Raw genomic sequence first — 25719 nt, 5'->3', positions numbered from 1 at the left:
CATGATTCTATAAATATTATTTTAATCTCCTTATGCAATGTTAACGTTGCCGTATAACCTTATTTTCAGAACTGAAGCTTTATTGGTACATTGGCATGCCAAAGAGAAGATGGCAACATATACTTATAAAAGTATATATAAAAAATTTAACAGTAACTTGCGCTTGAAAAAAGAAATCCAACCTTCTCAATTTTGCGCCAACCTTCGTACTCAATGATCCGCTCTAAAGTGCTAAACAAGGGCACAAAGAATGGAAGACTGCTGCCTGGTCAAAGGAGATAAAACATTTCTAGGTCATTACCCGAACAAGATTTCAACCAATCAGCTGCTGTAGTGACGTTACATGCTTTATAACTAGATAACAGCATGGATTGTGTGAAAGTTAGTGGGAATCGGCTGAGATATTCAAAATACCCATTTCGAATGTAAGATGGCAACATTTTTCTTGCGAAAAGGAATCATGTCATCTTTATTTTGGAGTGAAAATATATTAATAAATCTGTACAGTTCTGGAAATAAAATACAGGTGATCTGGGATAAGACTTTAGTATAACAATGAATGACCAGACGTTGACAGGTATAACAATGAATGACCAGACGTTGACAGGTATAACAATGAATGACCAGACGATAATCATACAATTTTGACACAATGTCTTTTGACTTCTCATATATCTAACTCATAAAGACGCAGAAAGGAAATTTATGACAAGCAATGGACTGAAGGTTCTCACAGTAAACGTGAATATCAATAAGAAATCTAGGTTTATTTTTGCAACAGCGTTTTCTCCGGTTACAAACCTTGTCTCGTATTATATGCTTATGAAAAGTGTAAAGTATCAGAACATAACATTTCCATGACTTTGACCCGTTTAAATACCAAGCTTGCATCAGGTACCTGTAGTTCCTTAGTAAAAGTGCAATGGGTATAACGAGGAGGTGGACGAGTACCTCGTGCAACTCACTCGAGATGTTTGGCTTTTTTCCCCTGAGCCCTGCTATTGTTACTCTCATTCGAATATTTTTTATAATAAAAAACTGGTTATGCAACTTCATTACGACAAACGCTAATTTTAATTAAAATTCTATAACGTTGCAAAATCAAATTTCAAAATCTCTTTTCCGAAACGTTTACATAAACTGGCAGTATGTGGCACCCTTGCAACAGATAGTATGATCTTTGGATGTATTCTTTATTGTTGGTGTATAAAGTGATGCTATGAACAGTGAGGGTATCTGCTCTAAGGTTTCACCAATCAGTGTTTAATGTCTATTACATTCAGATCAGATTCATACAGTAATAATTATGTATATAAAAAAACACAACATCCTAATAGTTAAAGATGTCTTCTTTTGGAGTCTGTCTCCATTTTAGACAAAATTAAAAGACTTAAGTAAATAAGAAAAATGTATCTAATTGCGAGATCTTAATCGGTCAATGTACTGCCCTGATTCAAGGCGCATAAATAATTATTTTTGTTGGCTTCTGTTTACAGTAAGACAATCCAATGACCTTCAACATATACAAAACAAGCAACGGATTCTATTACAATCTACACCAGGTAAGCACAAGAATTGTTCATTTATACAGATTTATTCACAATGCAAAAATAACACAGGAAAGAGGTCAATGGGCGTAAAATGGGACGCTCAGCGTCATTTATTATGCTGTCTGTTTCATTGTCACATTAACTTAACCTTTAATAAATTCAAAGGATCTACAACTCTCTATGTCTAGACATGCTTAACATTTTGAATACGTTATGTGGAAAGACTGCTGCTAGTTTAAGAGCTAAAAAGTTGCAGTTTAACCAGTCTTTCCATTCAATATAATCTGATAGATTAGAGCAGTGCTGTCCAACCCGCGGCCCGTGGGCTGATTATAAATGGCCCGCCAGAGCTCGAACAGCTATGTAGTCGTTGCTTTTCAGTTTTCTGCTGCGGCCCTCGGCTTCACGAAAAACATTTGTCAGTGGCACATGGTGTCAAAAAGATTGGACAGCACTGGATTAGAGGATGATGCAATAACATATACTGTATGTAGCCCTGTCCCAAAAAGGACACGATGCACTTGAAAGAATTGTTTCGCAAGTCTTTCAAGAGAAAATAATTTTAGATGAACTAAGGTAACATTGTCTTTACCACAAATTAAAATCCCGAGAATACTGAATATTGAACAATTTCTATATATTTCATTCAGTAAAGAACTCAGGTATGGAATTATTATGTATACACACTCATGTCTTGTTTGACAAAGTATATCACGCGAGTTCTACAGTTGTATTAGTTGCTCTTAAATTTCTCTTGACTCTTCTCACTACTATTTACAGACAGGTTTTGTTGACTTTTTTTGTTCATGCGCTGTAGTGTACCACCGGGGGTGGGAACGGAAGAGGCGGTAGTCCGGGGCGAAAGAGGTCTTGGGGCGCCCAAACCCCAGGCACTAGAGGTTTGGGGGCGCCAAAACCCCTTTGGGCCGTCATCGTCTTCCCGGGCGCCATTTACTCTTAGTACGCCATAGTCCGTGCGCCTACTAGATACGAAACCATTCATATTCTGTGTGAATGACAGCTTGCAGCGCATAATGAAAATATTTATGGTATCGCCCGGTTATGGAACATGTTTTGGTCTACAGCCGTAAAACTCAATAGCTGACCACTAAATATTTGCTTCTTCCCACCCCCACCCCCCGGCCCGAAAACAATTTTTCGGGCGCCCCTGTTACGGATAGAAGCGATTAAAAGCAATTCCTGGATTTTACATATGGAAAAGAGCTGAGTATGGGATATCATTTAACAACAACGTAATCTCATGAAGGACTTCCAGCTACATACCTTCGGGTAAAAAAGGTGTATTAGGCCATCAGCTGCCCCTTTTAGCGTGATTCCGCGACCGAAAAATATTATAAGTACCACATACGGGAATGTCGCTGTAACATACACAACCTGAAGAAGAAAAAATAATGATTTATGAATGTTCATGGAGTCAGTAGCAAGGCAATTATTGACATTTTTAAAACCAAAGCTAATGTGTAGTCATGTAAAACTACCCAAAATCAATCAGAAACTCACCATGTAAAGTGCATACCTACTCAAGTCATATATCTGCCAAATTACACACACACACACACACACACACACACACACATATTTAAAACATGCACAGTGGAGAGAATGTTGGCATACCTCTATGATAATTAACTAAAATGTGGCTGACATTTCTTTGGATATTGTACTTTTGGAAATTGTACATGATCTAAGCACACTGCTAACTAAAATAACTGCTCCCTTGTACTCAAAAATTCAGCCTGAATTAGTCTGAAGTACACTATCCATAGCTGCTATTAAAATAGGGAAAATGAATTTTGCCAGACTAGACAATACCAGGTTCTGAAAGTGCAATGAATGAATTACCAAATATATACAATGTATAAAAAAAGTTATCGCCTCTTTTTATACAATTTACCTCTAAATTTCAGGAAGTGAAAATGACCAAGTGGAGCTAGCACTTTCTGAAAGATGCACATCTGGAGTAAGGCCAAGCTGTATTCTCTATAACCCATATTACACCCATCACTCATACACCAAAATAATGGGAATTAAATGTTGTTTGAACTATACACAAGATATACAAGGTCTTCTTTAAATAGCCAGTATAACCAGTGAGGAAAGCCGGGAAAATTTTTTTTTTTTTAAATTCTATGCAAAATACGAAACTGTAGAGCGCCACCTAAGCTATTTCAACTAAATTATCTTTGTCGTTTGGGCGTTTACTTTGTTAATCACGTAAGAGCATCAAGTATTTACGCGATTGACTTTTTATTACGTGGTCTCGCGTGTTTGAAAAATGTGATTTCTTGATAATGTCTCGCCTCCGCCAAAAAACAATTTAAAAAAGTATCAAAAGATGAGAAACTCAAAAGAGAACGAAAATTCCAAGATACTTGGAAGCAGAAATTTCCGTGCTAAACCACAACAAGGAGAATGGTGAGATGCAGGCCCGGCCCTAGGATATGCGGGTCCCAAGGCAGCAAAAGCAATGAGCTGGGCTCCAAGCAAAAAAAATTGCATTGCGGAGCTGATTACCTGAAAGCGTGGGGCCCAAGGCGGATGCTTCGTTCGCCTTGCCCTAGGGCCAGGCCTGATGAGATGACATGTTCAGTTTGTTCTGATTATGATACGACGGGAACATTTGTAGTTGGCTGCAAAAACTTTAAAATTGGTACAGTCAGAACCCTAGCTACGATGTCGTAGCCTCAACTTGATTTGTTGTGGTCGAGGCTACGAACTGATCCCATATCATGTAATGGAGCAAAAAAAAAAAAAACATCACTAAAGTCAGAAAAACAAACAATGTAGAAATCAACTACATAAGTATAATCATGTTGTGAAAGAAGTTTGGCTTATTTTGAATTTATTAAGCCCTTACACGATAAAATAAAGTGGCATGGTTACTCTAACCTTATCCTGTCCGCCATGACAGATAACGCGAGACTCTCGCCGTGACCCCTTTTCTACGTAAGGCTTGCCAGACCATATTTTGGATATTCTACGCTATATTATTATCAATCAAGTGCGAATAATCGCTTCTTGGTGGAACTTCAAAGTTGCCGATAAACCGTATTTACTTTTAATGCGCAGAATTTCTGACCCAAACGGGGCCAAATTTTTACTACGATTTGTTTACATTTCCAAATATGGCGTCAATGCCCTTATATGGCACACAAACAAACGAGGATGAGAACGGAAGTAATCATTATTTGAAATAATATGGCGGACGATCTAAACGAAAATATCGGCTAAAAAAGGTAAACGAGATTTTACAACTATTTCTACAATGATTTTCGATACTTCCGGTATTAAATAAGAGGACTACTCAATTTATTGGATTATATGCAAGGAATATGTTTAAAGTGTTATTATTAGGCTAAAAGAGCGCCAGGTGTGAATCACACCCGGCTTGCTCCATTAACACGTATATGCTCATGTTAGTACCCTGTCCACGAGGTACGAGTAAGGGTACTAATATTAGTACTATCAGAACCCATGACATACGTCTTCCAAAGAGCCAGAAATTGTATACGTTCTTCCGATTGCAAGGTAAACGATATTAAATTTTATTATATATTATTTAATGTAAACTATTAAACCAGAAATTTTAAAATATTAAACCAGAAATGTTTATTATCAAACCAGGAATTTAAATTTTGCTCCGTTCCATTTATATTACTGCAAACTATTAAATCAGCAATTTAAATTTATATTCATACTATTTAATAATTAGTATTTCTTCTTCTGTTTAAATTCTTTTTATTGGTATGAATAATGTACCCAAGGTAGACAGTGAAACTATCAGTCGTCTTATTGCGGGCCTTATGTCAGAGAGATATGGGAATGGATGGATGGATGAAAAAGATTGTTGCAATGGGAACGGATGGTGCGTCAGTGATGTTGATGCTGCTGATGACGATTATGATTATGATGATGATGATGATGATAAATACCACGCACAAGATTTGTCAGCATTACAAACAAAGCATATAAACTGTTGATGAATTTAATGTAAATTGTAATCAAATAACAACCTTGTATTCGGGTTTTATTTCATTGTATAGGTTACACATTTCTTCAGTAAGTACAACCGTAAACGATAAAGGCCTTCTATCAGTCCTACTTAAAAAAAGTTCGTGGCGAAGCCTGACAAGTTTGGAGTAGACAAATGTGTTGTCAAAGCTATTCGTGGTACAAAAGGTTACACGGGATAAAACTGTTTGATTTTATTCAAACATAAAAGTGATATACAAAATGCTTTAGAAAAATGCTATTTAAATATTTACATTTAAAGAAGATAGCATTCATAAATACTGACATAAATATAGACAAGCTGGCAAAATTGAGTACTATTTCTATTTCAGGAAATCTGTGTAGCCCTCAAAAGGGCCGTTGGTATTTGTCCTGAACCCTTAATTTACATGTCCATGACAACTATACCGTTGCAACACGGACTACTATTGCGACACTTATCCTGCAGCCATGTGTTCACTTACATACAAAGGCTAAAATAAGCCCGGTTGGCCACTCACTCCCAATCTTCTACTCTTGGGGTAAAGGGTTAGTATTGTAATGATTGTTGCTAATGTCCCATGTCCCTGCTCGTGCTGCCATTATTTCCACTCATTCCTCCAATGTATCTCTCATTGTTCTTACTTGAGTTGTTGTTCCATCTGTTGCTATTCCAGCTGCAGCCTCGTTTCATCCTCAAAGGCCTATTTCCTTTCCTTAGTTTCCTTTTTCAGGACGCCTTTGATTAGTTCGTTTGCCATCTTGAAGCAAACACTACTTCATTTGGTGAAACGCCTTCGTCTTAGAAGAGGGACCAACTCATCCACTCGGTCCAAGAGGTGATTTACTCGTTCCGAATGTATCATGGCCTCCCTTAGTCTATCACAAAAACTCTTCCTCAGTTCGTCTTGATCTAGTGAAACTGAATCGCAAAATGGTGTGCGAGTTTGTATTTCAGTCGCGTTTGGTCGCTCGACCATGTGCGACTATTTAAAATGTTCGGCACTATTTAAATTATATTTGGAGTGAGGCAGCGTTTAAAAAGGGCTTACCCAGCAGTACTAAATGGTCCCGGATGTCATGAACTAAAACTCCATTTACCTTTTCTCTCCGAAATTAGCGCCGTTATCTACATCGGGATTTCCCTATCATGTCAACACGTGTTAGACACACATTTTAATTGCAATAACTGTCTCGTTGCATTTGACCTATTTCGAGTAGATTTAGAATTTAGTGTACAAAGTGTATTCATTGTGTCCAAAAGGTATAAATCAATGAGGAATATAAATTACCTTTCAATAATTTTGTGAACTTACTGCTTCGAGTTCATGATGGAATTAGAGGGGTTCGTTTTTGTTTGTTTATTTGCTATTTTGTTTTGGGAGGGTCTTTTGGGACGACGGGTCGTAAGAGACAGGTGTGTATTTGCTCAGAGTTGTAATTAAAAAGTTGTTTTCGAGGATGAAACTGAAAATTCAAATCAATCACCCTTTTCGGAACAAGTCACCGTACATCCTTGTTCCGAAAAGACAATAAATAACGATTGGTCTGAAAGGCCCCTTAAAGATTTCGATGTTTTGTTGGGTAATATCATGCATTTTTTGAACGGTGGACTAATGAGTACATTCGTATTTCATGGATATTATCACAATATGTTTACAGGCCAAAATGAAAACCATTATATGGTAATGTGATTAGCAGCCCTGAAAAGAGCCGTTTTTCACAGCGGCATACTATACTTCTTGCTCCTGACATCTTCAACACATTTTGCCGGGCACAGTGTCTCATCAAACTCTGCCTTCTGAAATCGACCCAGTCCATGTGGTTTAGAGAGCTACTCCTCATCCTCAACGATGGAGTGATTCTGGTATGTTTCATGATAGTAGTTTCTCAAGACGTGGACTCTAAATTGCCACTGTACAGATTGAGATTTCCGAGTATTCAGCAACCCCCAGGCTATATACTTCACAGCGTTGACAAAGTGGCCGGCTTTCTTCCTATTTTCCAAATGCTGATTGTAGCCCATATCCAGTATTCTGTTTGTCGTGGTAGCATTCCTCCTCTTCCACCTTCTCTGTCTCTGGTTCTTCTTCTATTTCTGGTTCCTGACAAGAATCGGCTTTGTTGTCTATGTTGCGTTCGACGCTGGGTTCTCTGTCTTCTGTCTATATCTCAAGTATGACGGTTATGGTATGCCGCAACGTGTTGGAGGGGGTGAAATTTCTAATCGTCAAATCGCCAGGTTGTTGACTGGATGCAGGTCTCTGCATTGGGACTGAAGTATCTCGGTTAGGCGAAGAGTGACCAAAGGTTCTGTACCTGGTCGTGAAAATAGGTTTGATGAGACACGCGGATGTGATGGAAAACAGCCCCTTCGAAAGTCAAGAAAGATCGCTAGAGAGAACGAAAGAACATTAAAGAACTGAAAACAATGATCCATAAAAGTACCACGAAAAATTTATCAACATTTGTTTTAAAAATTAAGCCTCGCTAAATCAGTTATCGCCAAGAATGAAGATAGAGAACTAGAGCTCCTGGTAAAAGAGCTTAAAGCATGTTTTCATAACTGTTTTAAAAAGCGGAAACAGTGATTCAGATAAGTTGTTCAACTCAGCAAGCGAAACATGATTCTATTCTATATAAGCCTGCCAAATATAGCGCATTCCCAGAGTTTTCAGTTTAGGCTTGAATTTGCAGGGTTTTCAGTTTAAGCAAAATAATTCAGAAGCCACATAGTACTTCACTGATGAAGAACAAAACGAGCAGAAATTAATACCGTACAAGGTAATAATTTTTACATTCACATAATTGCGACTGGCTTGATCTCAGAAGTGCGCATGATAACAAACAAATTAGTTAACGTTCAACAAGATATTCACTTTAAAATCTATGGGATAGAAAATGTAAATGCTTACACAATGTATATTTATCTCGTTTCATATCCTACGCCTTACATTCAAAACGGTCAGCTGGATTCAGTCATATATAAAATGTGTTAGAAAGAGTATCAAATTATGGTAGAGTATGTTTGCATAATCGTCCTTAAGAAGCAAATTGTTAGTTCCTAAGTATAGATAATAATAAATAATTATTCTCTTATACTGAATTCATCAGCAGGATCTATTAGAAGTACACTGTCATCTCTAAAAAGCCATTTTTCTTGTAAGTCTTATTTTAAGTAGTAGGTAATATTGTAATACAGAGCGCAAGCCATGCCATTCGGTAATTTGTAACACCACATAGATCATATTTTTTAGACTCTCTCAGATAGATATATTAATTACTGATTTCTATAATAATAAAAAAATAAATCATATCTAGTTGTTCCGAATATTTTGTTGGGCATCACAAACAAGCAAAGGAATAAATACATCTTGTATGCATCCATGTTTCGTTACTGTTTATCTTAAGGTGTATTCCCTGCTTTGCAATAGCTCATTTATGTCCTCCTCCATGCAGTCTCTTACCGTTGGTTCTTAAATCCAGCCGTAGACAACGACGATGATCTGTATAAATATTGTTTACAGTAATTACGTTATATTACTACTTTGCGTGCGTTTTTGCTCTCCAGCCAAGATAAACTTCGTACTTCTTTGAATTTTTCATCTAATTTATATCCTCGCAAGTAAAATACATTTGACTATCATTCCACAGTAATTCTTAATTGTTCTTTTCCTGGATTAAAATACTTTTAAGCATCAGTTTCTTTGTCCTGTTTGTAGAGTATCGTGATTCCATATAATCTCATTCTTGATGATACGTTTGTAAAGGTCGTGTTGGCAGCTACACGAATAATTCTCTTTTCCTGGCAATCTGATGTAAATCAGAATAGTAAATTATCCTTGTATAAAAGCATAAAAAAACAAATTATGTGTAGATTATCTCATCTGTAACATACCATTTCAATTTACAGCTGCATGGGCTGAAGTTAGATGGTCTAGTCATTGTCTGACAATACAAGTGGAGAAAGAGAGAGTGTGTGTGTGTATGATTAGGCTTTTTAACGTAGCTTTAACAATTTTTCAGTCATATCGCTACGATGCCTGCAGTGTGGCAGTTTATAGTAATGTCTAACACTGGGACAACATGCCGCAGACATGTAGCATGATGTCCCACCCAGTCACATTATCCTGACACCAGGCAGACCAGTCCTAACACTAACCTCTTAATGCTGAGCGCCTAGCGAGGCAACTGTTAGTACCATTTTTGTAAGTCTTTGGTATGACTCGGCCGGGGTTCAAACCCACGACCTCCCGCTTCCGAGACGGGCGCTCTAACCACTAGGCCACCGGAGCGAAAAGTGGGAAGAAGAAACAACGCAAAAGAATTATATTAAAAAAGACATAGACAGAAGACAGAAGAATAATTTCACTATATTGAAAAGTGTTCAGCTTATAAAGAATGAAAGAATTTAATATTTATATTCATAATGTATAGGAATATCAGGAACTTCTGCATAACAATGACACCGCAGTATATGGAACTATGGGTTCATAATGTTAAAGTGCCTTTCACACGATTTTGATATGTAATACTCATATAATTGTAAATACAACTGTTTTGTATTTAATATATGTGCCTACGACCTACATTTGTTCTGAATAAAAGTGTTGCTACATATCGTTTACATTTAACCATCATGCTGGATGTAGTCGTAATGTACTGGAAATAAATATTCTCCAGTTCATAATCATGGCTTGCACGTTCTGTTACTTCAGGTGTTTTTCGCAATATAATTGTAAATGTTAAGTCCTGATGAACAGATATTGGATATAACGGACAATGTTCTCTCAATATAATAGAATCGCGAGACAGAGAGAGAGAGAGAGAAAGAGATTCCGAATTTCTTTCCTTTCACGATAAACTGAATAGCATTTTAATCTAATGTTTTGCATTTTCGGCTCATGATCTCTACTTTCTGAGTTTTTCGTTCATTATATCCTGCTCTGTTTTATTTATTCTCACAGAGGTTCCCAGCCATAAGTCTTTAAATGTCATGAACTTGATGTAATCATCCAGCATAAAGATATATGATATTATCGCTACCGTATGAAACGCTGATGTCTTTAATATGGAGTTTTCCCACATTCTTTACAGCTGAATTATTTGCATTCCATGAATCTTTAGATCACGTTATATAGAAACAAAATTTACCAGGCATAATACATTAGTTCTATATTTTCCGTATGTTGTCATCTATTCTGTTAATTTAGTTTATACTCTAAACATCGATCTAACATTTATAAAACAAAATCATTTGTTTGATTTGTTTTGCATCTATTTTAACCAAGTTCGTGTCAGTTAAATGTTTGTGTTTGACAGGTTTTTTTGAACGGGGTTAGTTGGGGTGGGGGACTGCATGTTCCATTTCCTAAAAGTAGCAATGCCTGGTATCGTTGGCTATGTAATACGCTTATTTATTGTATTGGCTGGAAAAGTTTTTTCTTCATTAGCTGATAATACCACTTCTTGTAACTGGTATGTTCACTGCAAATGCAGTAAAACGCACTGGTTTAGTAATCAAAATTGCACAGAAATAGCTTTAAAACAAAAAGTAAATCAGACCAGCTCCAATGAACGTAGACGTAAGTATAAACGCCTGTTGTTGTTTTGTATTTTTGTTGTTGTTTTTTTTTTGTTTCATTATTATTATTGGTTGTGGATGTTTCATCACATTTACTGTCATCATCCTTTTCTTCGTGAACATTAACTATTGTTTCAAAATTATTGTATGTCCTCTGTTTACTTTTTGTCGTTGCCACGTGAGTAGGCGTCACTGTCTGCCATGTAAGAACTGTTTTAGACTTTTGGCAGCCTCTTTAGTTCCGGTTTTTGTCACGTCTTCACTGTCTGCCATGTAAAGTTACTTGTTTTAAGCGTTTGGCAGCCTCTTTAGTTCCGGTTTTTATCACGTCTTCACTGTCTGCCATGTAAAGTTACTTGTTTTATTTTTTAGCAGCCTCGTTAGTTCCGGTTTTTATCACGTCTTCACTGTCTGCCATGTAAAGTTACTTGTTTTAGTCTTTTGGCAGCCTCTTTAGTTCCGGTTTTTATCACGTCTTCACTGTCTGCCATGTAAAGTTACTTGTTTTAGTCTTTTGGCAGCCTCTTTAGTTTCGGTTTTTATCACGTCTTCACTGTCTGCCATGTAAAGTTACTTGTTTTAGTCTTTTGGCAGCCTCTTTAGTTCCGGTTTTTATCACGTCTTCACTGTCTGCCATGTAAAGTTACTTGTTTTAAGCTTTTGGCAGCCTCTTTAGTTCCGGTTTTTATCACGTCTTCACTGTCTGCCATGTAAAGTTACTTGTTTTAGTCTTTTGGCAGCCTCTTTAGTTCCGGTTTTTATCACGTCTTCACTGTCTGCCATGTAAAGTTACTTGTTTTAGTCTTTTGGCAGCCTCTTTAGTTCCGGTTTTTATCACGTCTTCACTGTCTGCCATGTAAAGTTACTTTGTTTTATTTTTTAGCAGCCTCTTTAGTTCCGGTTTTTATCACGTCTTCACTGTCTGCCATGTAAAGTTACTTGTTTTAGTCTTTTGGCAGCCTCTTTAGTTCCGGTTTTTGTCACCTCAGTATTTATAGTAGCATTTATTCCACAAACAAACAAATTTAAGGACTTTTATAAACTGTTATTGTAACCTACTATTTAAAATAATTTCGCCACCATATCACAATATATTTCTAAAATCTTATTGTGATGTTTTCATATGACTTGTTAACCTAATACTAATATTTCAGACAGTCTTGAAAAGTAGAAATAAAATGTGTAATAATTATCCAGCTTTGTGCTTCAGCAGCAAATACGCCTTCATACTCTCATTCAGGCGTCATATTCCTTCATCTGTTAGTTCGCTGATAACTAAAAGAAAGAAATTTTTTTAAAAAATCCTTTTTATCTGGTGTTACTAGAGCGTTATAATAATGGGTATTGTACCGTATCCACCATCCTCTATTCCACCATTTATATACCGCCAATCTTTCCAATCAACCTATATCATCACCGGTCATTTTCCTCTGTTTTTTATGTTCTAGAGCCATTGTTAATAGTTATACTCATAATGTGAAGGAATACTGATGTTATTACAGATCTCATTAAATTGTTTTTGATTTAAGCTGTTGTTCGCGGGATTAAAGGAATAATCGCCATGTAAATGTAATGAACATTTAGACAACAGTGTTCGTATCTGAAAAAAATATATGAAACCTCTATATTGGCAACAGTAACTGGGGTATATCTTAAGTGATCAATGTTATTAACATGTTCCTCTCCCTGATGTTGCCATCCAAACTGCCCAATTTAATTGATTTTGCCGAAATTTCATATCACACTGCGATCTATATATGTTCAAGAAATCATCAATATAAAATAGTAAAGTGTAACTATACAAAAAAATCTGTGACGTGTAAAAACAATGTTATTTTCAGTCAAATATATTATTTACATTCATAAATTCATTATCTGTGATAGTTTTAATCTCAAGTCGATGATTTATTTGCGTTACATTTTTTAAAAAGATTAAACGTTATTTGTAAAATCGGGGACACAAGGGTATAAGAGGAGATGCCAGAACTGCGCTTCGCTGGTCTGCTTTATATGCTTGAATAATTCGGGGTGAAAAAGGGTACTAGTCAGTCCACATGACCTAGTATTTTATCATAAATATTTTAAGAAGGCTGCAATGTTTAAGCCAAAATATGCAAATCCAGCACAAATTAAAAGCAGGCAAAATAAACTTACGATATAAGTGTGAAAAATAAAAACTGGTCACAAAGTATTTCAACAATTGTTGTAGCCAATTTTTATATAAATCAATGAAAACAAAAGAATATGTCCAAAAATATATCAACTGGCTTAGTGATAATTCTGTTGAGATCTTGCTCATTCATACGTCTAAGTTTTTTCTTGCTAAAGACGTATTAAAGGCGCTTGTTTTCGTTTTTGCCTTATATATTAATGCGTTATCAGTTATAGAAGTCCTCATTTCAATTTTATTATGGGAAATTTAAACATCTATATTTAACTAATTTTGATTTACTTAACTAAAATAATTTCACTACATATTTCACTATTCTGCGTGTGCATTTCTATAGAAAATTATATGAACTACTAATTATTTATAATGTGTAAAAGAAAATCAAAGTTGTCTTTAAAGAAGGAAGGTGACATGTTAAATGTTGTATAAATTTTAACAAAAGTGAGTGTTGTGTGGTTGGGTACTCTGACACGCTAATTTACGTCCACTACAGTTCAAGGAACACCTCTTCATCATCATTTAAATTATAGAGTTTTCGCTCTTCTCCACCAGCGGTTTTTATAGTTCGGATGCACTCACAACTCGCCCCGAGCTATTGTGTCGTCACCAGCCCGGGGGCAGGTTCACCCCATGTATAAACCATCTGTTCCTATTAGGGCCATGAAACCCATGGAAGTTAGCGAAAAAAATATCTCGCTGTAGTTCGAAGCAAATTAATGTTATTCATTAGTATCATGAGTGAAATTCCTCAGCGGCTAATATAGAGAGGAGCCAAATCCAAATCCTAGCTCAAGACGCTGCAGTTACTTGCACTTTTGCTGGAGTTCTATCGTGATTGTAAATGATTTTCTACATTCTGGCTGGTCTAGTAATTTTCAATTTTGTTGTCAATGTCCTTTTAATGCTATATGTAATTTTATAATATTAGTACAAGAAAATAAAAAAGATGATAGGTCCAGCTGTTCCTTATCTATACTAGTAAAGCCTTCTTTACCATGTCAACGTTGTTACGTATCTGGCGTAGAAGCTTTGCATAAAGTTGTTAACGACCTTGATCGATTCTAATAAATATCGTTATACTTGTACAGCTGGTGGAATACGACATTAACCAACTTCACTGGGAACATTATGAGGGGAATGTGACTTCATGCAAATGCTATTGTCAGAATGACAGTGATAAATACGCATTCTTAGAACAAGAAAAATGAGTACGAAAGGAAAAATGTTTTGCGTTATATTTCTTATCACCCAAAAAATCGTTACCTGTTGATTTATAGTAACTAGTTATTAAATCAGACCCGGTATCCCAACCGTCGTTTTGCCCCATACATTGCGTACCTTAAGGACTGAATGCCATTGAATGTCCTTGCCAACAGAAGAAAAAAATTACGTAAAAAATGGAAGTAGCTGCTGCAACATGACTCAGCCAAGGACTTTTTATGCATAATTTAAAATTCACGTTATATTTTCAGAGGAAAACTAAAACTCTTCAAAATGGAAACTGGAAATAGGAATCAAATTCACAAAAGTCGAAGTAATTAAATTTAAAAAAAACCAAAAGCTACCTCCAATTAGTAAAATTTCTTTACATATAGTGTCTGTTCTGAAGAGAAAAGAGGTTGGGTATTTTTGTTGCTGTCTTTAGTATTAAATCTGGTTGGTTTCTATAAGGCCAGTATACTGATTTTTTAATAGTCTGAATCGGCTTTACTTGGGGTAAATTAATGTAACCAGTCTGCGAAGGTAAAGGGGTTACAAAGGAATCCATGAAGCGAAATTCCAGTATTGAAACAATTTCTTCAATACACTCAAAATTTATGCTGCAAGTAAACTGAAGAAAAATAAATATAATATTTCATGTGTTGGACTTTCTGCATATCATAATCTTGATTTAAAGAAGCCAAAACGTTATGGTGTTTTCTTTTTGTTTTGATATGTTTTGTTTTGTTTCCTTTGTTTAAAAGAAAAAAATGTCAGAAGATTTCGTTTGAAAAACTCAATTAAAAAGTATATTAAAGGCATGTGCATCATCCAAATCAGTGTTGGTCGGTTTTTAACATATCAAATATCAAATTCATTGAAAGTGGGCCAGTACTACCTACTGAAGTCAAATACATTTCAAAAAAGAAAAAGAAAATCGTGGAGTTAATCCAATTGCGATAAATAGGTCAACACGACATACAATACTCCCAGCTACCATGATGACGTCCATGAAGATCTTCAACGTTTAGAATCAAGTCATGTGTACTGATTAGAAGAAAGAGCAAGAAAAATATATGATGTAAGATTAGTCTCGTCTGGAAGGCGGTGATATCGCCCACGTATCAAACACCTTACTTGCAAAGTGTATAAACGAGCTATATACTTCGATGCTAATTTGAAATTAATCTTCTGAAGGTAGGTCAATGATTTTTATCTTTAGTGAGTCTTGGTGAATAATAAAAAATTGATATTATTCCAAGATTGTATTTTATTTTTAAAAAATCAATAAAAATTATGTTCGGAAGTATTCGCCATTTTTACTCTGTATAACGTCTTAACGTCATTCCTGTCCACATGACTTGTGACACGCGTAAAGTATTGGAAATAATGTGTGAGAAGTATATTATTTTAAAACAAGTATTAAAATGTATTAGTATGGCTTACTTTCTGAATCCCGCTGGTCACTGGAGGAAATTCGAACACGTGACATTTTACTTTATGTTTCTAAAAAGGTGTTCGTCATCTTATACAACACCCATTTGCCCATAACGTTACGTTTTATGCTATCCAAATGGTGTCGTCATATCACCCTATGACTGTTAGCACGACAATAAATTCAAAAAGGTGCTTTATTATATATTTTTTGGATATATTGAATTCTATCAGAGGGAGACAAACTATATCGCCACAGTGGGTATACCACTTTTATCAACACACTGGCGATTTTACATTTGGAACTACTTTCTTTCTGAGTGTGCAGATCTTAAAATGTGACAACTATTGACCCTCTAGTTTAGGGTACATTTGCAGTGTAGTGGGGAAACTTTAGCCTCACTGGAAATCCCAGTCAATAAGTCGTGGGACACTTTAGCCTCAAAAACTTTAGCCTCAATGGAAATCCCAGTCAAAAAGGTTGTCGGACACTTTAGCTTCAAATGAGAATTTAACATGGGGAATATTGGGACTGTATAGCCTCAAAAATATTGGGACTGTATAGCCTCAAAAAATAATGGGGCTGTTTAGCTACAATAGGAACGGAACAGTTGGGGTGACGTCACGGTATTGGATACTGGCAACAATGTCTGCCAGGCATTATATAAAGTTATATGTCCCGCTTCGCCACGCATTAAATCAAGTTCTACGTAAAAAAAAAAACAAGAAATAAAAGAAGGAAGAAAAAAAGAAGAAAAAAAACCCATTGTGTCAAGTTCTATGTCCCACCCCGTCAAGTGTTATAGCTTTTCACGGCGATATAGCGACAATGGAAATCCCAGTCAAAAACCCCATGGGCCTGTGTAACTAAATAAAAAAAATGGGTCTATAGCGACAATAGGAATGGAACAGGTCGGTTGTCACGATACTGGACATTGGCTACAATGTTGCAAGGGGCTGTCCTCAATCGGGCAAAACAGTAACAGCGAAATAAATCTATAATACCTGGCGTGGAGGGACATGTAACTTTATAGACACAGAATCACCTATCAAACAATCCACAGTGATGAGATTGCTAATCTAAAATAATTTTTTATACAAAACAACACACTCAGACTAACGAAATCCACGTTATTTACTATGAATACATTGTGGAGAAGGATTTTTTTTTAATCTACAAAAGACACCATTACATACAATCACCTCAGCAAAAGAATGATTGTAATCGCACTACTCCACATTCACACAAAACAAACACGTTGAGCAGGGACAAGGGTTTTTCTTGTTAATGGAAAAAAACAAACAGAGCATATGCAAATGTACGCGCGCACACAAACAAAATGCACACACACAAACACACACAAACAAAATACACACACAAACGAACGGATGCATACAAAAACACATACACACATATACACACATAAACACACATTTTTGTTAAGAGAACATTTTTTGTTAAGGGAAGAAAACAGACACATACACACATACATACAAACACGCATACAAACGTACGCGAACGCACACAACACATACACACACGTTTTTGTTAAGGGAACAATATTTTGTTAATGAAAGAAAACAAACACACATACACACATACAAACACACGCGAACAAACACAAACACACACATACACACACTCACACACAATTTTGTTAAGGGAACACTTTTTGCTAAGAGAAGAAAACACAAACGTACGCGAACGCACACAAACATACAAATACACACATGCACACACTCACACAAACTTTTTTTAATGGAACAATTTTTTGCTAAGGGCAGAAAACAAGCACAAATACAAACGTACGCAAACGCATACAAACACACACATACACACAAAAACACTTGTTTATGGAAAAAATTATAAGGGAAGAAAACAAACACACACATACAAACGTACGCGAACGCACATAAACACAAATACACACAAGGAAGAAAACAAACACATGCACACATACAAACACATACAAACGTACGCGAACGCACATAAACACACACAAACAAACACATACACACACACGTTTTTGTTAAGGGAAAATTGTTTTCCTAAGGGAAGAAAACAAAGACACACATACAAACATACGCGAACGCTCACAAACACATACAAACACACATACAAACACTTTTGGTAATGTGTGTGTGTATGTGATTTGGATTTTTAACGTAGCTTTTAACAATTTTTCAGTCATATCGCTACGATGTCTGCAGTGTGGCAGTTTATAGTGATGTATAGCACTGGGGCATCATGCCGCAGACATGTAGCATGAAGTCCCACCCAGTTACATTATCCTGACGTCAGGCTGGCCAGTCCTAACACTAACCTCTTAATGCTAAGCGCCAAGTGAAGCAGCTGTCAGTACCATTTTTATAAGTCTTAGGTATGACTCGGCCGAGGATCGAACCCACGACCTCCCGCATCAGAGGCGGACGTTCTAACCACTAGGCCACCGGAGCGGTCCACTTTTGTTAATGAAACAATATTTGCTAAGGGAAGAAAACAAACACACACACATACAAACGTACGCAAACGCACACAAACACATACATACACACAATCACACCCTTTTTGTTAATGGAACAATTTTTTGCCAAGGGAAGAAAACAAAAACACACACACATACAAACGTACGTTAATGCACACAGAAACACAAAAATAAACACATAAACACAAACACTATTTTTGTGTTTAGGGACGAGTGTGTTTTGTCAAGGGTAAAACAAACACAGACACACAAAAGTACGCGCGCGCACACACACACATACATATACACACACACACACAGACACACACACAAATACTCCGAGCTTCAGCTGAATTGAGCAGGAGATCTCATAATTAATTATACATACGTCATTTATAGATTTGAGTAATCAGCTGAGCTAGTCTATGTGATCCGTTATGCTTTAGAATATTTGTGTACTTAATTCGCCGGATTGGATTCATGCGATCGTCGTCAGAGAGTTATTCGTTGGTACATCACTGTATTGTGAATGTATATGTGTAGTTTTTCAGTTTTCTTGCTATTCTGAAGCGATAAAAGACGCGTGAGAAAAGTCGAATCGAGCGGAGGGTTGTGGTCACCGTTGCACTCCTTGTGTTCATTTATATTACCGATAAGGTGATTTCATGTTGTCAGAGATTTCGCCGTACTTTATTGATAAAACGTCAGACTCCTGTGATACAAGTTAGGAGACAAGCACCCTGAAACTGAAGTACAAATAAATATTTTGATATATACAGGTTGTAGGATTATCTTGCGAGCTTCTTCTGATGCAAATCGAAGGTACTGTACTGAGAAATTAAAGGAGCACAACTGGAACATATGATAAAATACAAAATATGAAGAAAAAAATAAGCAAAACTCCATAAAACTGCAGGCAATTGTAGTCCTTGTAAAACTATAGTTTTCTGACCCATGAAGTACTGTCAAACATTTTATGTATGCATAAATAATCGAAGTCAAACTTTCTGATTGTGAAAAGTGTCGAGCGTCGTATTTTGAGTTTATAAATAGCTCACAAGAATAAAGGTATTCGATCAAACGCGGCTGTTACCGTAGAAGCCGATGATTCCATTGAAACATTAGCTTCATGAAAATCCATATACCTGAAAAGGATACGAGTTTTGTGGAAAAACCGTCTGTACAGATGGAATTAGTTTCATGATGGAGACGGAGATATCATAAATAACAGAAATTACAACAGATGCAATGGAGCTACATACGTATAACCTATGGAAAGTCAGGTGATACAATAAAAGGAAGGGCGACTCAAACCAAGCAACTACAAACGCTCGATTATTATTGACTTTTAATATCCAGTCATGTGGAGAACTCGACTTTAACAAATACCGTAAAACCACCGACAGAAAGCTTCACAAAAAAAATTCACAAAATATGTCCTTTTGTTGTTTTATGTCTGGTGGGGTTTACTCTCTCTCTCTCTCTCTCTCTCTTTCTCTCTCTCTCTCTCTCTCTCTCTCTCTCTCTCTCTCTCTCTCTCTCTCTCTCTCTTATAAATTGTAGATCAATAAAGTGTGCGATATAAAATCCAAGAGTCGCAGGTAAGATACTTGCCCAGGCCAGCCATGGTCGGCTGCGTCGTAGTGTCCATGTGAAAGGCAATATCCTCTCATATCCTAGGCATTGTATGCCAGATACAACGCTGTAAGTGCCAATAAAAACCACCACCACCATCAACAACAACAACAACAACTCTATTACATTTCTCCTTGTCTGTCTTTCAACCGATCGATAAACGTACGCCTGGCTGCTCGCCCAAGCTCAAAATATTAAAGTTGAAATAAGATACTTGTAATAACAGCTGAGAATCTGACCTAGTTTTCTACCTCATCTCACACCACTTCTATTTCCTAACGTTCATTAACTGACTGGAACTACTTCTGCTATTTAATATGACCTACGACACAGTCAAGTTTCCAGGTGACAGAAGCTGTCATGCAGGTGTCTGAGGCCAACACTGTTAAGTTTGGTTTGTATTCGAATTTACAGTGTATGTAGAAAATCACCATAAACATACATCATTGTCCAGATGTATAATTTAACTGTCACGTCACGTTTGGAGTTTTGTAAATTAATACATACGCAAGATGGAATTCCCTCTTTAGCTTTGTCATTTTTCTTGAAAAGAAACAGTTCTGCAGATAGTACATACTCTGATTAAGAACAAGTTGTTTATGTTTTGCAAACTTATTGATTACTGAATAGAAAGATAAATGGATAGGTTTTAAGAAAACAACATCAACAAAAAACAGCGAGGAGGATGGATGAGCAACGGGCACCGGGACATACCGAAGACTTGTAAAAATGGTACTAGCAGCCGCCTCTTTTGGCGCTCAGCATTAAGAGGTTAGTGTTAGGATAATATGACTGGGTGGGATATGATGCTACATGTATGTGGCATGATGCCCCAGTGCTGGACATAACTATAACAGCCACACTGCAGACATCGTGGCGATATGACTAAAATTGTTAAGCTAGATTACAAATCTAAATTGCACACACACTGTTACAAGTCTATGCTCGTAAAATAAGTAACAGAAAAGAGTAAAGACAACAAGCTTTGCAGAATTTAACAAATAATGTATTTCCCTAGAAAATAAAGTGAAAAATGAGAAAAAAAGAACTTACGGTATTGAGAATTAAATAAAAAAAATAATCCAAAAATTAAAGGCACAAGTCCTAGTAATAAAAAGTCCTGAATAAAACTCAGTTTGTAGCTGTTGACATAAATGAAATAATTTTTTTTTAAAAGTCAATCAGGTTAAGCAGAAATTAACTCGATTTTGGACAAGGTCAATTCCAGTAAACAATGTTACATTACAATAGCATGAAATGAATTTTAAAAAAATTAAAACCAACAGAGAATTAAATTAAATATATTTAACAACACACATATACGTGTGTGTGTGTGTGTGTGTGTGTGTGTGTAGACAGACAGGGACATATTTAAATGATACATCTGAAGGAGCCATTATATGCCTAACTCATCTCCTATCAACTGCATACGCTGCGCAGAATTTTCTGTGTCACAAACAAGAATTTAAAAGTCGCATTAGTAAATAATAAATGTCAGTAAAAGAAAGAAGTCGTGTACGTAAATTAATAAATCACGGAGGGGAGTTCGTATTTGGCTAGCGCAAACAAAATATATCATGCACTTACAACAGGAAGTACCGGTCGGAATTTATTACATTACGAGCAGAAAATCACAGAAAATACGCAACTGGCATGGGCATCATAACAGAATCCGTTTATCATTTTTTTAAATGTTCTTGTACGGCGTATTATTTACCATACGGATAGAAAATCTTTTTCCAGAGTTCAAAATGAACAACTGTAGAATCGTCATCGAAACATTCAATTCGAACTTTTGTCCTGTCAGCCATGAATTCTATGTATTAACGACAGTCGCAGTATGAAGCGGAACTGTCTTTTCTTATATCTTTTGCTGCATACTATTTTTGAAAAAAATTAAATCGCATCCTACACAGTTTAGTTTTCGGAAACATTCCCGCAACTATATTTAACTTATGTTTCCCATTTGGGACCCCGCGCAGCCGAGTTGTGAACGGCGCTCGCCTTAACAGATCACTCAGCTCGGCCAACGTGGGTATGTGAGAAAGTTTGCCAGCTGCTTCCCATTTATAATAAGTACCCGACTGCAATCAGCTTAGAACGTACTGGCAGAGAGAATCATATATGTCATGCTATAATGTACTGGAAGATAGAATCATATATGTCATGGCATAACGTACTGGCAGATAGAATCATAAATGCCATGACATTTTGTCCTGGAAGATAGAATCATATATGCCATGGCATAATGTACTGGGAGATAGAATCATATATGCCATAGCATAATGTACTGGGAGTTAGAATCATATATGCCATGACATTTTGTCCTGGAAAAATAGAATCATATATGCTACGGAATAATGTACTGGTAGGTCATTGTTTACGCTGTTCATTCTATTATTCTTTTGATGATTTCAAAAGACGAGAAGTCCATCATGCAACAACAAATTGGTCTCTACTCTGTTTGTAATTGGCCAAGCTTCTTTGTACGTGGAGAAATGCGGTATTTATATGGCGCAAAGAGGACTAACATAGTCAACGTTTATGAAATCATCCTCAAAAACGGAAAGATAGAAAAGAAAAAACAACTTGCACTAGCTGTACCATCGTAATTAGGAATATACTGAGAGTGACATAGGGACACATTCAGTATAGCTTATTCATGGGGAGGGGGTAATATTTATTTCAACTTGACTGGAATAAATATTCTGGCTCTCTTGTATGCACGTACGTGTTTTATTATGCCGGTGGAAAATAATCTGTGTACAATTAACGAAGACAAATATTGTGGGCTTGAGATAAAGACTCAGCCCTTCCCCGTTATTGAGTTAAAACATTTTACCAGGGTAAAATATAGGTTAAACAGGTGACGTAAACAAAACTCCATACTTTTTTTTTCAAAACTTGAGTATCATACCACCCAGAAAGTACCGGTCAGCAAGTATTCTGAAGGCATCGGGCTATGTATATATGAAACTGTGGCAAACGACTTAATGCGATGCTCTTCAGTCCTAGAATTTGTATCCTTACTTAAATATGTGCTACTGTTATTCAATCTTAGAATAAAAACGATATTTAAATGTACAAGTTACTGTTAACTCTGCATTCAAAAACGTTTTTCTTAACGTATACCAACACATGACACAATAAGGAGAGTAAGACCAGTGACTGTGTCTTGCCCTTCAGTGCCAAGATATAAAGCACCCATTGTACTAATATAAAAAGATTGGTACCAGACTAAAACATGTGCGCATTTTAACTCTAGATAAGAATTTATCAACTGGGCATTTTACTCCCTGGCTCGGAGCTGACTGTGCATCTACTCATAGATGGATAGCAGCAAAACATTATGCAGCTGTGATATCGCAGTGTTTCGAGAACATGAGATGGTTCGTCATTCATATGGCACGTGCGGCAGTTATGGGGACTAAAGATCTAAAAACGTAACATATTTAAGCCAATGGTTCACGGGAAAAGCGACACGCATCTGGATTCTTTGAAGAAGCAGCATCACCAGAGGAGCAGTTTAATCATCTCTGTTGCAAATCTCGTCGCAGTGGAATGTTTGGTGTAACGTTGTTGCGCCTAATCTGACGTAACAGTGTTAAGTGGAATTAGTCACAAGAAAAGGTTTTTCTTTTCAACATTTAATTTAGCATAGTGAGACCAGTTCTGCATGCTGACTTTCTGCACTATGTTTGGCCCTAGGTTATGAAGGATCCTAACGGACTTCTGGTCTGATTGTGTTAACTGCAAACCTTTACCTAATCCTAGTCTGCATACCAAAATGCGCAAAGCCTAAATTCTATAACCAAATTATAGCCATATATTCACTCTTCGCTCACACTCCTTATGCAACCTTTAATGTGCAATATAATTTCCACAAATGTTATATTAAGTGGGAAATTACTTGTAAAATATATCATTATTATCTAATTAATTCCAAATTAAACTGTTAACTACATGACTCTATTTTAAGCACTTTACACCAACTAAGAGAGGTACTAATTTCACAACAAATGGTCGCTCAGCTAAATGTTTGACCATTAAGGGAAACTTGATCAATGATTTATTGTAAGTCTACAATCACACAATCCAGCCAAAATAATGGCTTCTTTGATTCAGTGACCCTTAAGCTTGAATTGTAGCATGACCCCACTTGGGACTGAATGACTGAAGATAGCACTATATTTAACATGAGCCACAGCCAATACATTTTATCTGTGAATAGCTAGTACTCCTGTATCACAAACATATAATCAATAAAATTTATCAAGAGAGTGTAGAGAATTATATACAAATTTATCTTCTCTTCTAAACCCTATACAAATACCATAACACTTTTTAAAAAATTAGCCCTATAATATAGTACATTACAATTTTACCGTGATCCCTTCCATTAATAATTTAGCACGTTACGTAGCATGCACTATTCACAAAATCTAAAGACTCCATTTTTCTTCAGAATATACTTCCAAATTGAATCTGGCAGTAAAGAGTATCTTTCTAAACAAAATCTATGCAGTGACACTTTTGTTCAAACAAAATAAATAATAAAAAACATTCGATTTTGTTTATCACTCAGATAGAAAGAGTTCTGTGTTTTATTATAATTTACCACGGTTTCCATCTCTGGAGCCAAACCGTCACGCAGAAATACTTAAAATTAACACCGCTCCGGGGGCCTAATTGTTAGAATGTCCGCCTCGGATGCTGGAGGTCATGGGTTCGAACCCCGGCCGAGCCAAATCAAAGACTAATAAAACCGGTACTAACAGCTACCTCGCTTGGCGCTCAGCATAAAGAGGTTAGTGTTAGGACTGGTCGGCCTAGTGTCAGGATAGTGTGATTGAACACCTATGGACTACCACTTGACTTTTCAAATAGCTTTGTGCGCAGAAGTTAATATTGATCCATGCAGAATCGTTGCAATTCATCAGTTACTTTAGGCAAAGTCCCATTTAGTGTGGCGTAAAAACAAAACGAAATCAGAGGCAAAATTTACTCTGAAGTAGGCAAGAAGGCGGCAATTTTATAATGACGTAGCGTACCAGCCGTTTACCTGTATTAAATGTTCTTGCTTTTGTGGTAGTGGCTGGTCCAATGAGAACGTTGCTGCTGAAATTTCATGTCGTATGTCGAGAAATCCAATATCACGTGTTGGATCAAATTCTATGTCCTTAAAGTTCCATTCTCTAGATGAAGATTCTGGATTTTAAATGTTGAATTATACAGTGGTGGTTTAAAGTTCCTATGTCGACGTTTTACAGTGTATATTTTGAATTACACAGTTAAAATTTCATATCATATGTCGAGAATCCCCAATTCACACGTTGTATGTAACTGTTTGTGATGAAAGTTCCATTTGATATAGCGAGTATTTAGATTTCGTGTGTTGAATTTAACAGCAACGAGAAGCACCACCTTGTTTAAAAATAACGCGGTCCGTTCATGAGAGCGACCTCTAGCGAAGAAATTCATAGTAATTCTCGACCTGTGAATGGTAATTTTCAAACTGTAAATGCATGAAATGTAATGGCGCCTCATAACTGAATACACGAATGATGTATCTTAATACTCGACATTATTTTGAATTGCTAAAGTGGACATTATGTAATGTTACCTTTAACACCAACACATCATTTCACCAGATAAAAATAACAATTCTGA

At 36.4% G+C, this 25719-nt stretch overlaps 1 protein-coding gene across 1 annotated transcript in view; it reads right to left on the bottom strand.

Moving 5' to 3' along the window:
- LOC149782997 (sodium- and chloride-dependent transporter XTRP3-like) overlaps positions 1 to 25719 on the bottom strand; it is a 106333-nt gene that overhangs the window by 56032 nt on the left and 24582 nt on the right. The window contains exon 3 of the mRNA XM_089934559.1: positions 2835 to 2945. Within this exon, the coding sequence (XP_089790685.1) occupies positions 2835 to 2945 (111 nt within the window). The remainder of the gene's footprint in view (positions 1 to 2834; positions 2946 to 25719) is intronic.

The sequence above is a fragment of the Sinohyriopsis cumingii genome, chromosome 15, assembly GCF_028554795.1.
Source record: "Sinohyriopsis cumingii isolate HCF-2022 chromosome 15, ASM2855479v2, whole genome shotgun sequence".
Classification (NCBI taxonomy): Eukaryota; Metazoa; Mollusca; class Bivalvia; order Unionida; family Unionidae; genus Sinohyriopsis; species Sinohyriopsis cumingii.
The sequence above is the reverse complement of the archived record's forward strand: the minus strand, read 5'-3'. Positions and strand labels throughout refer to the sequence as shown.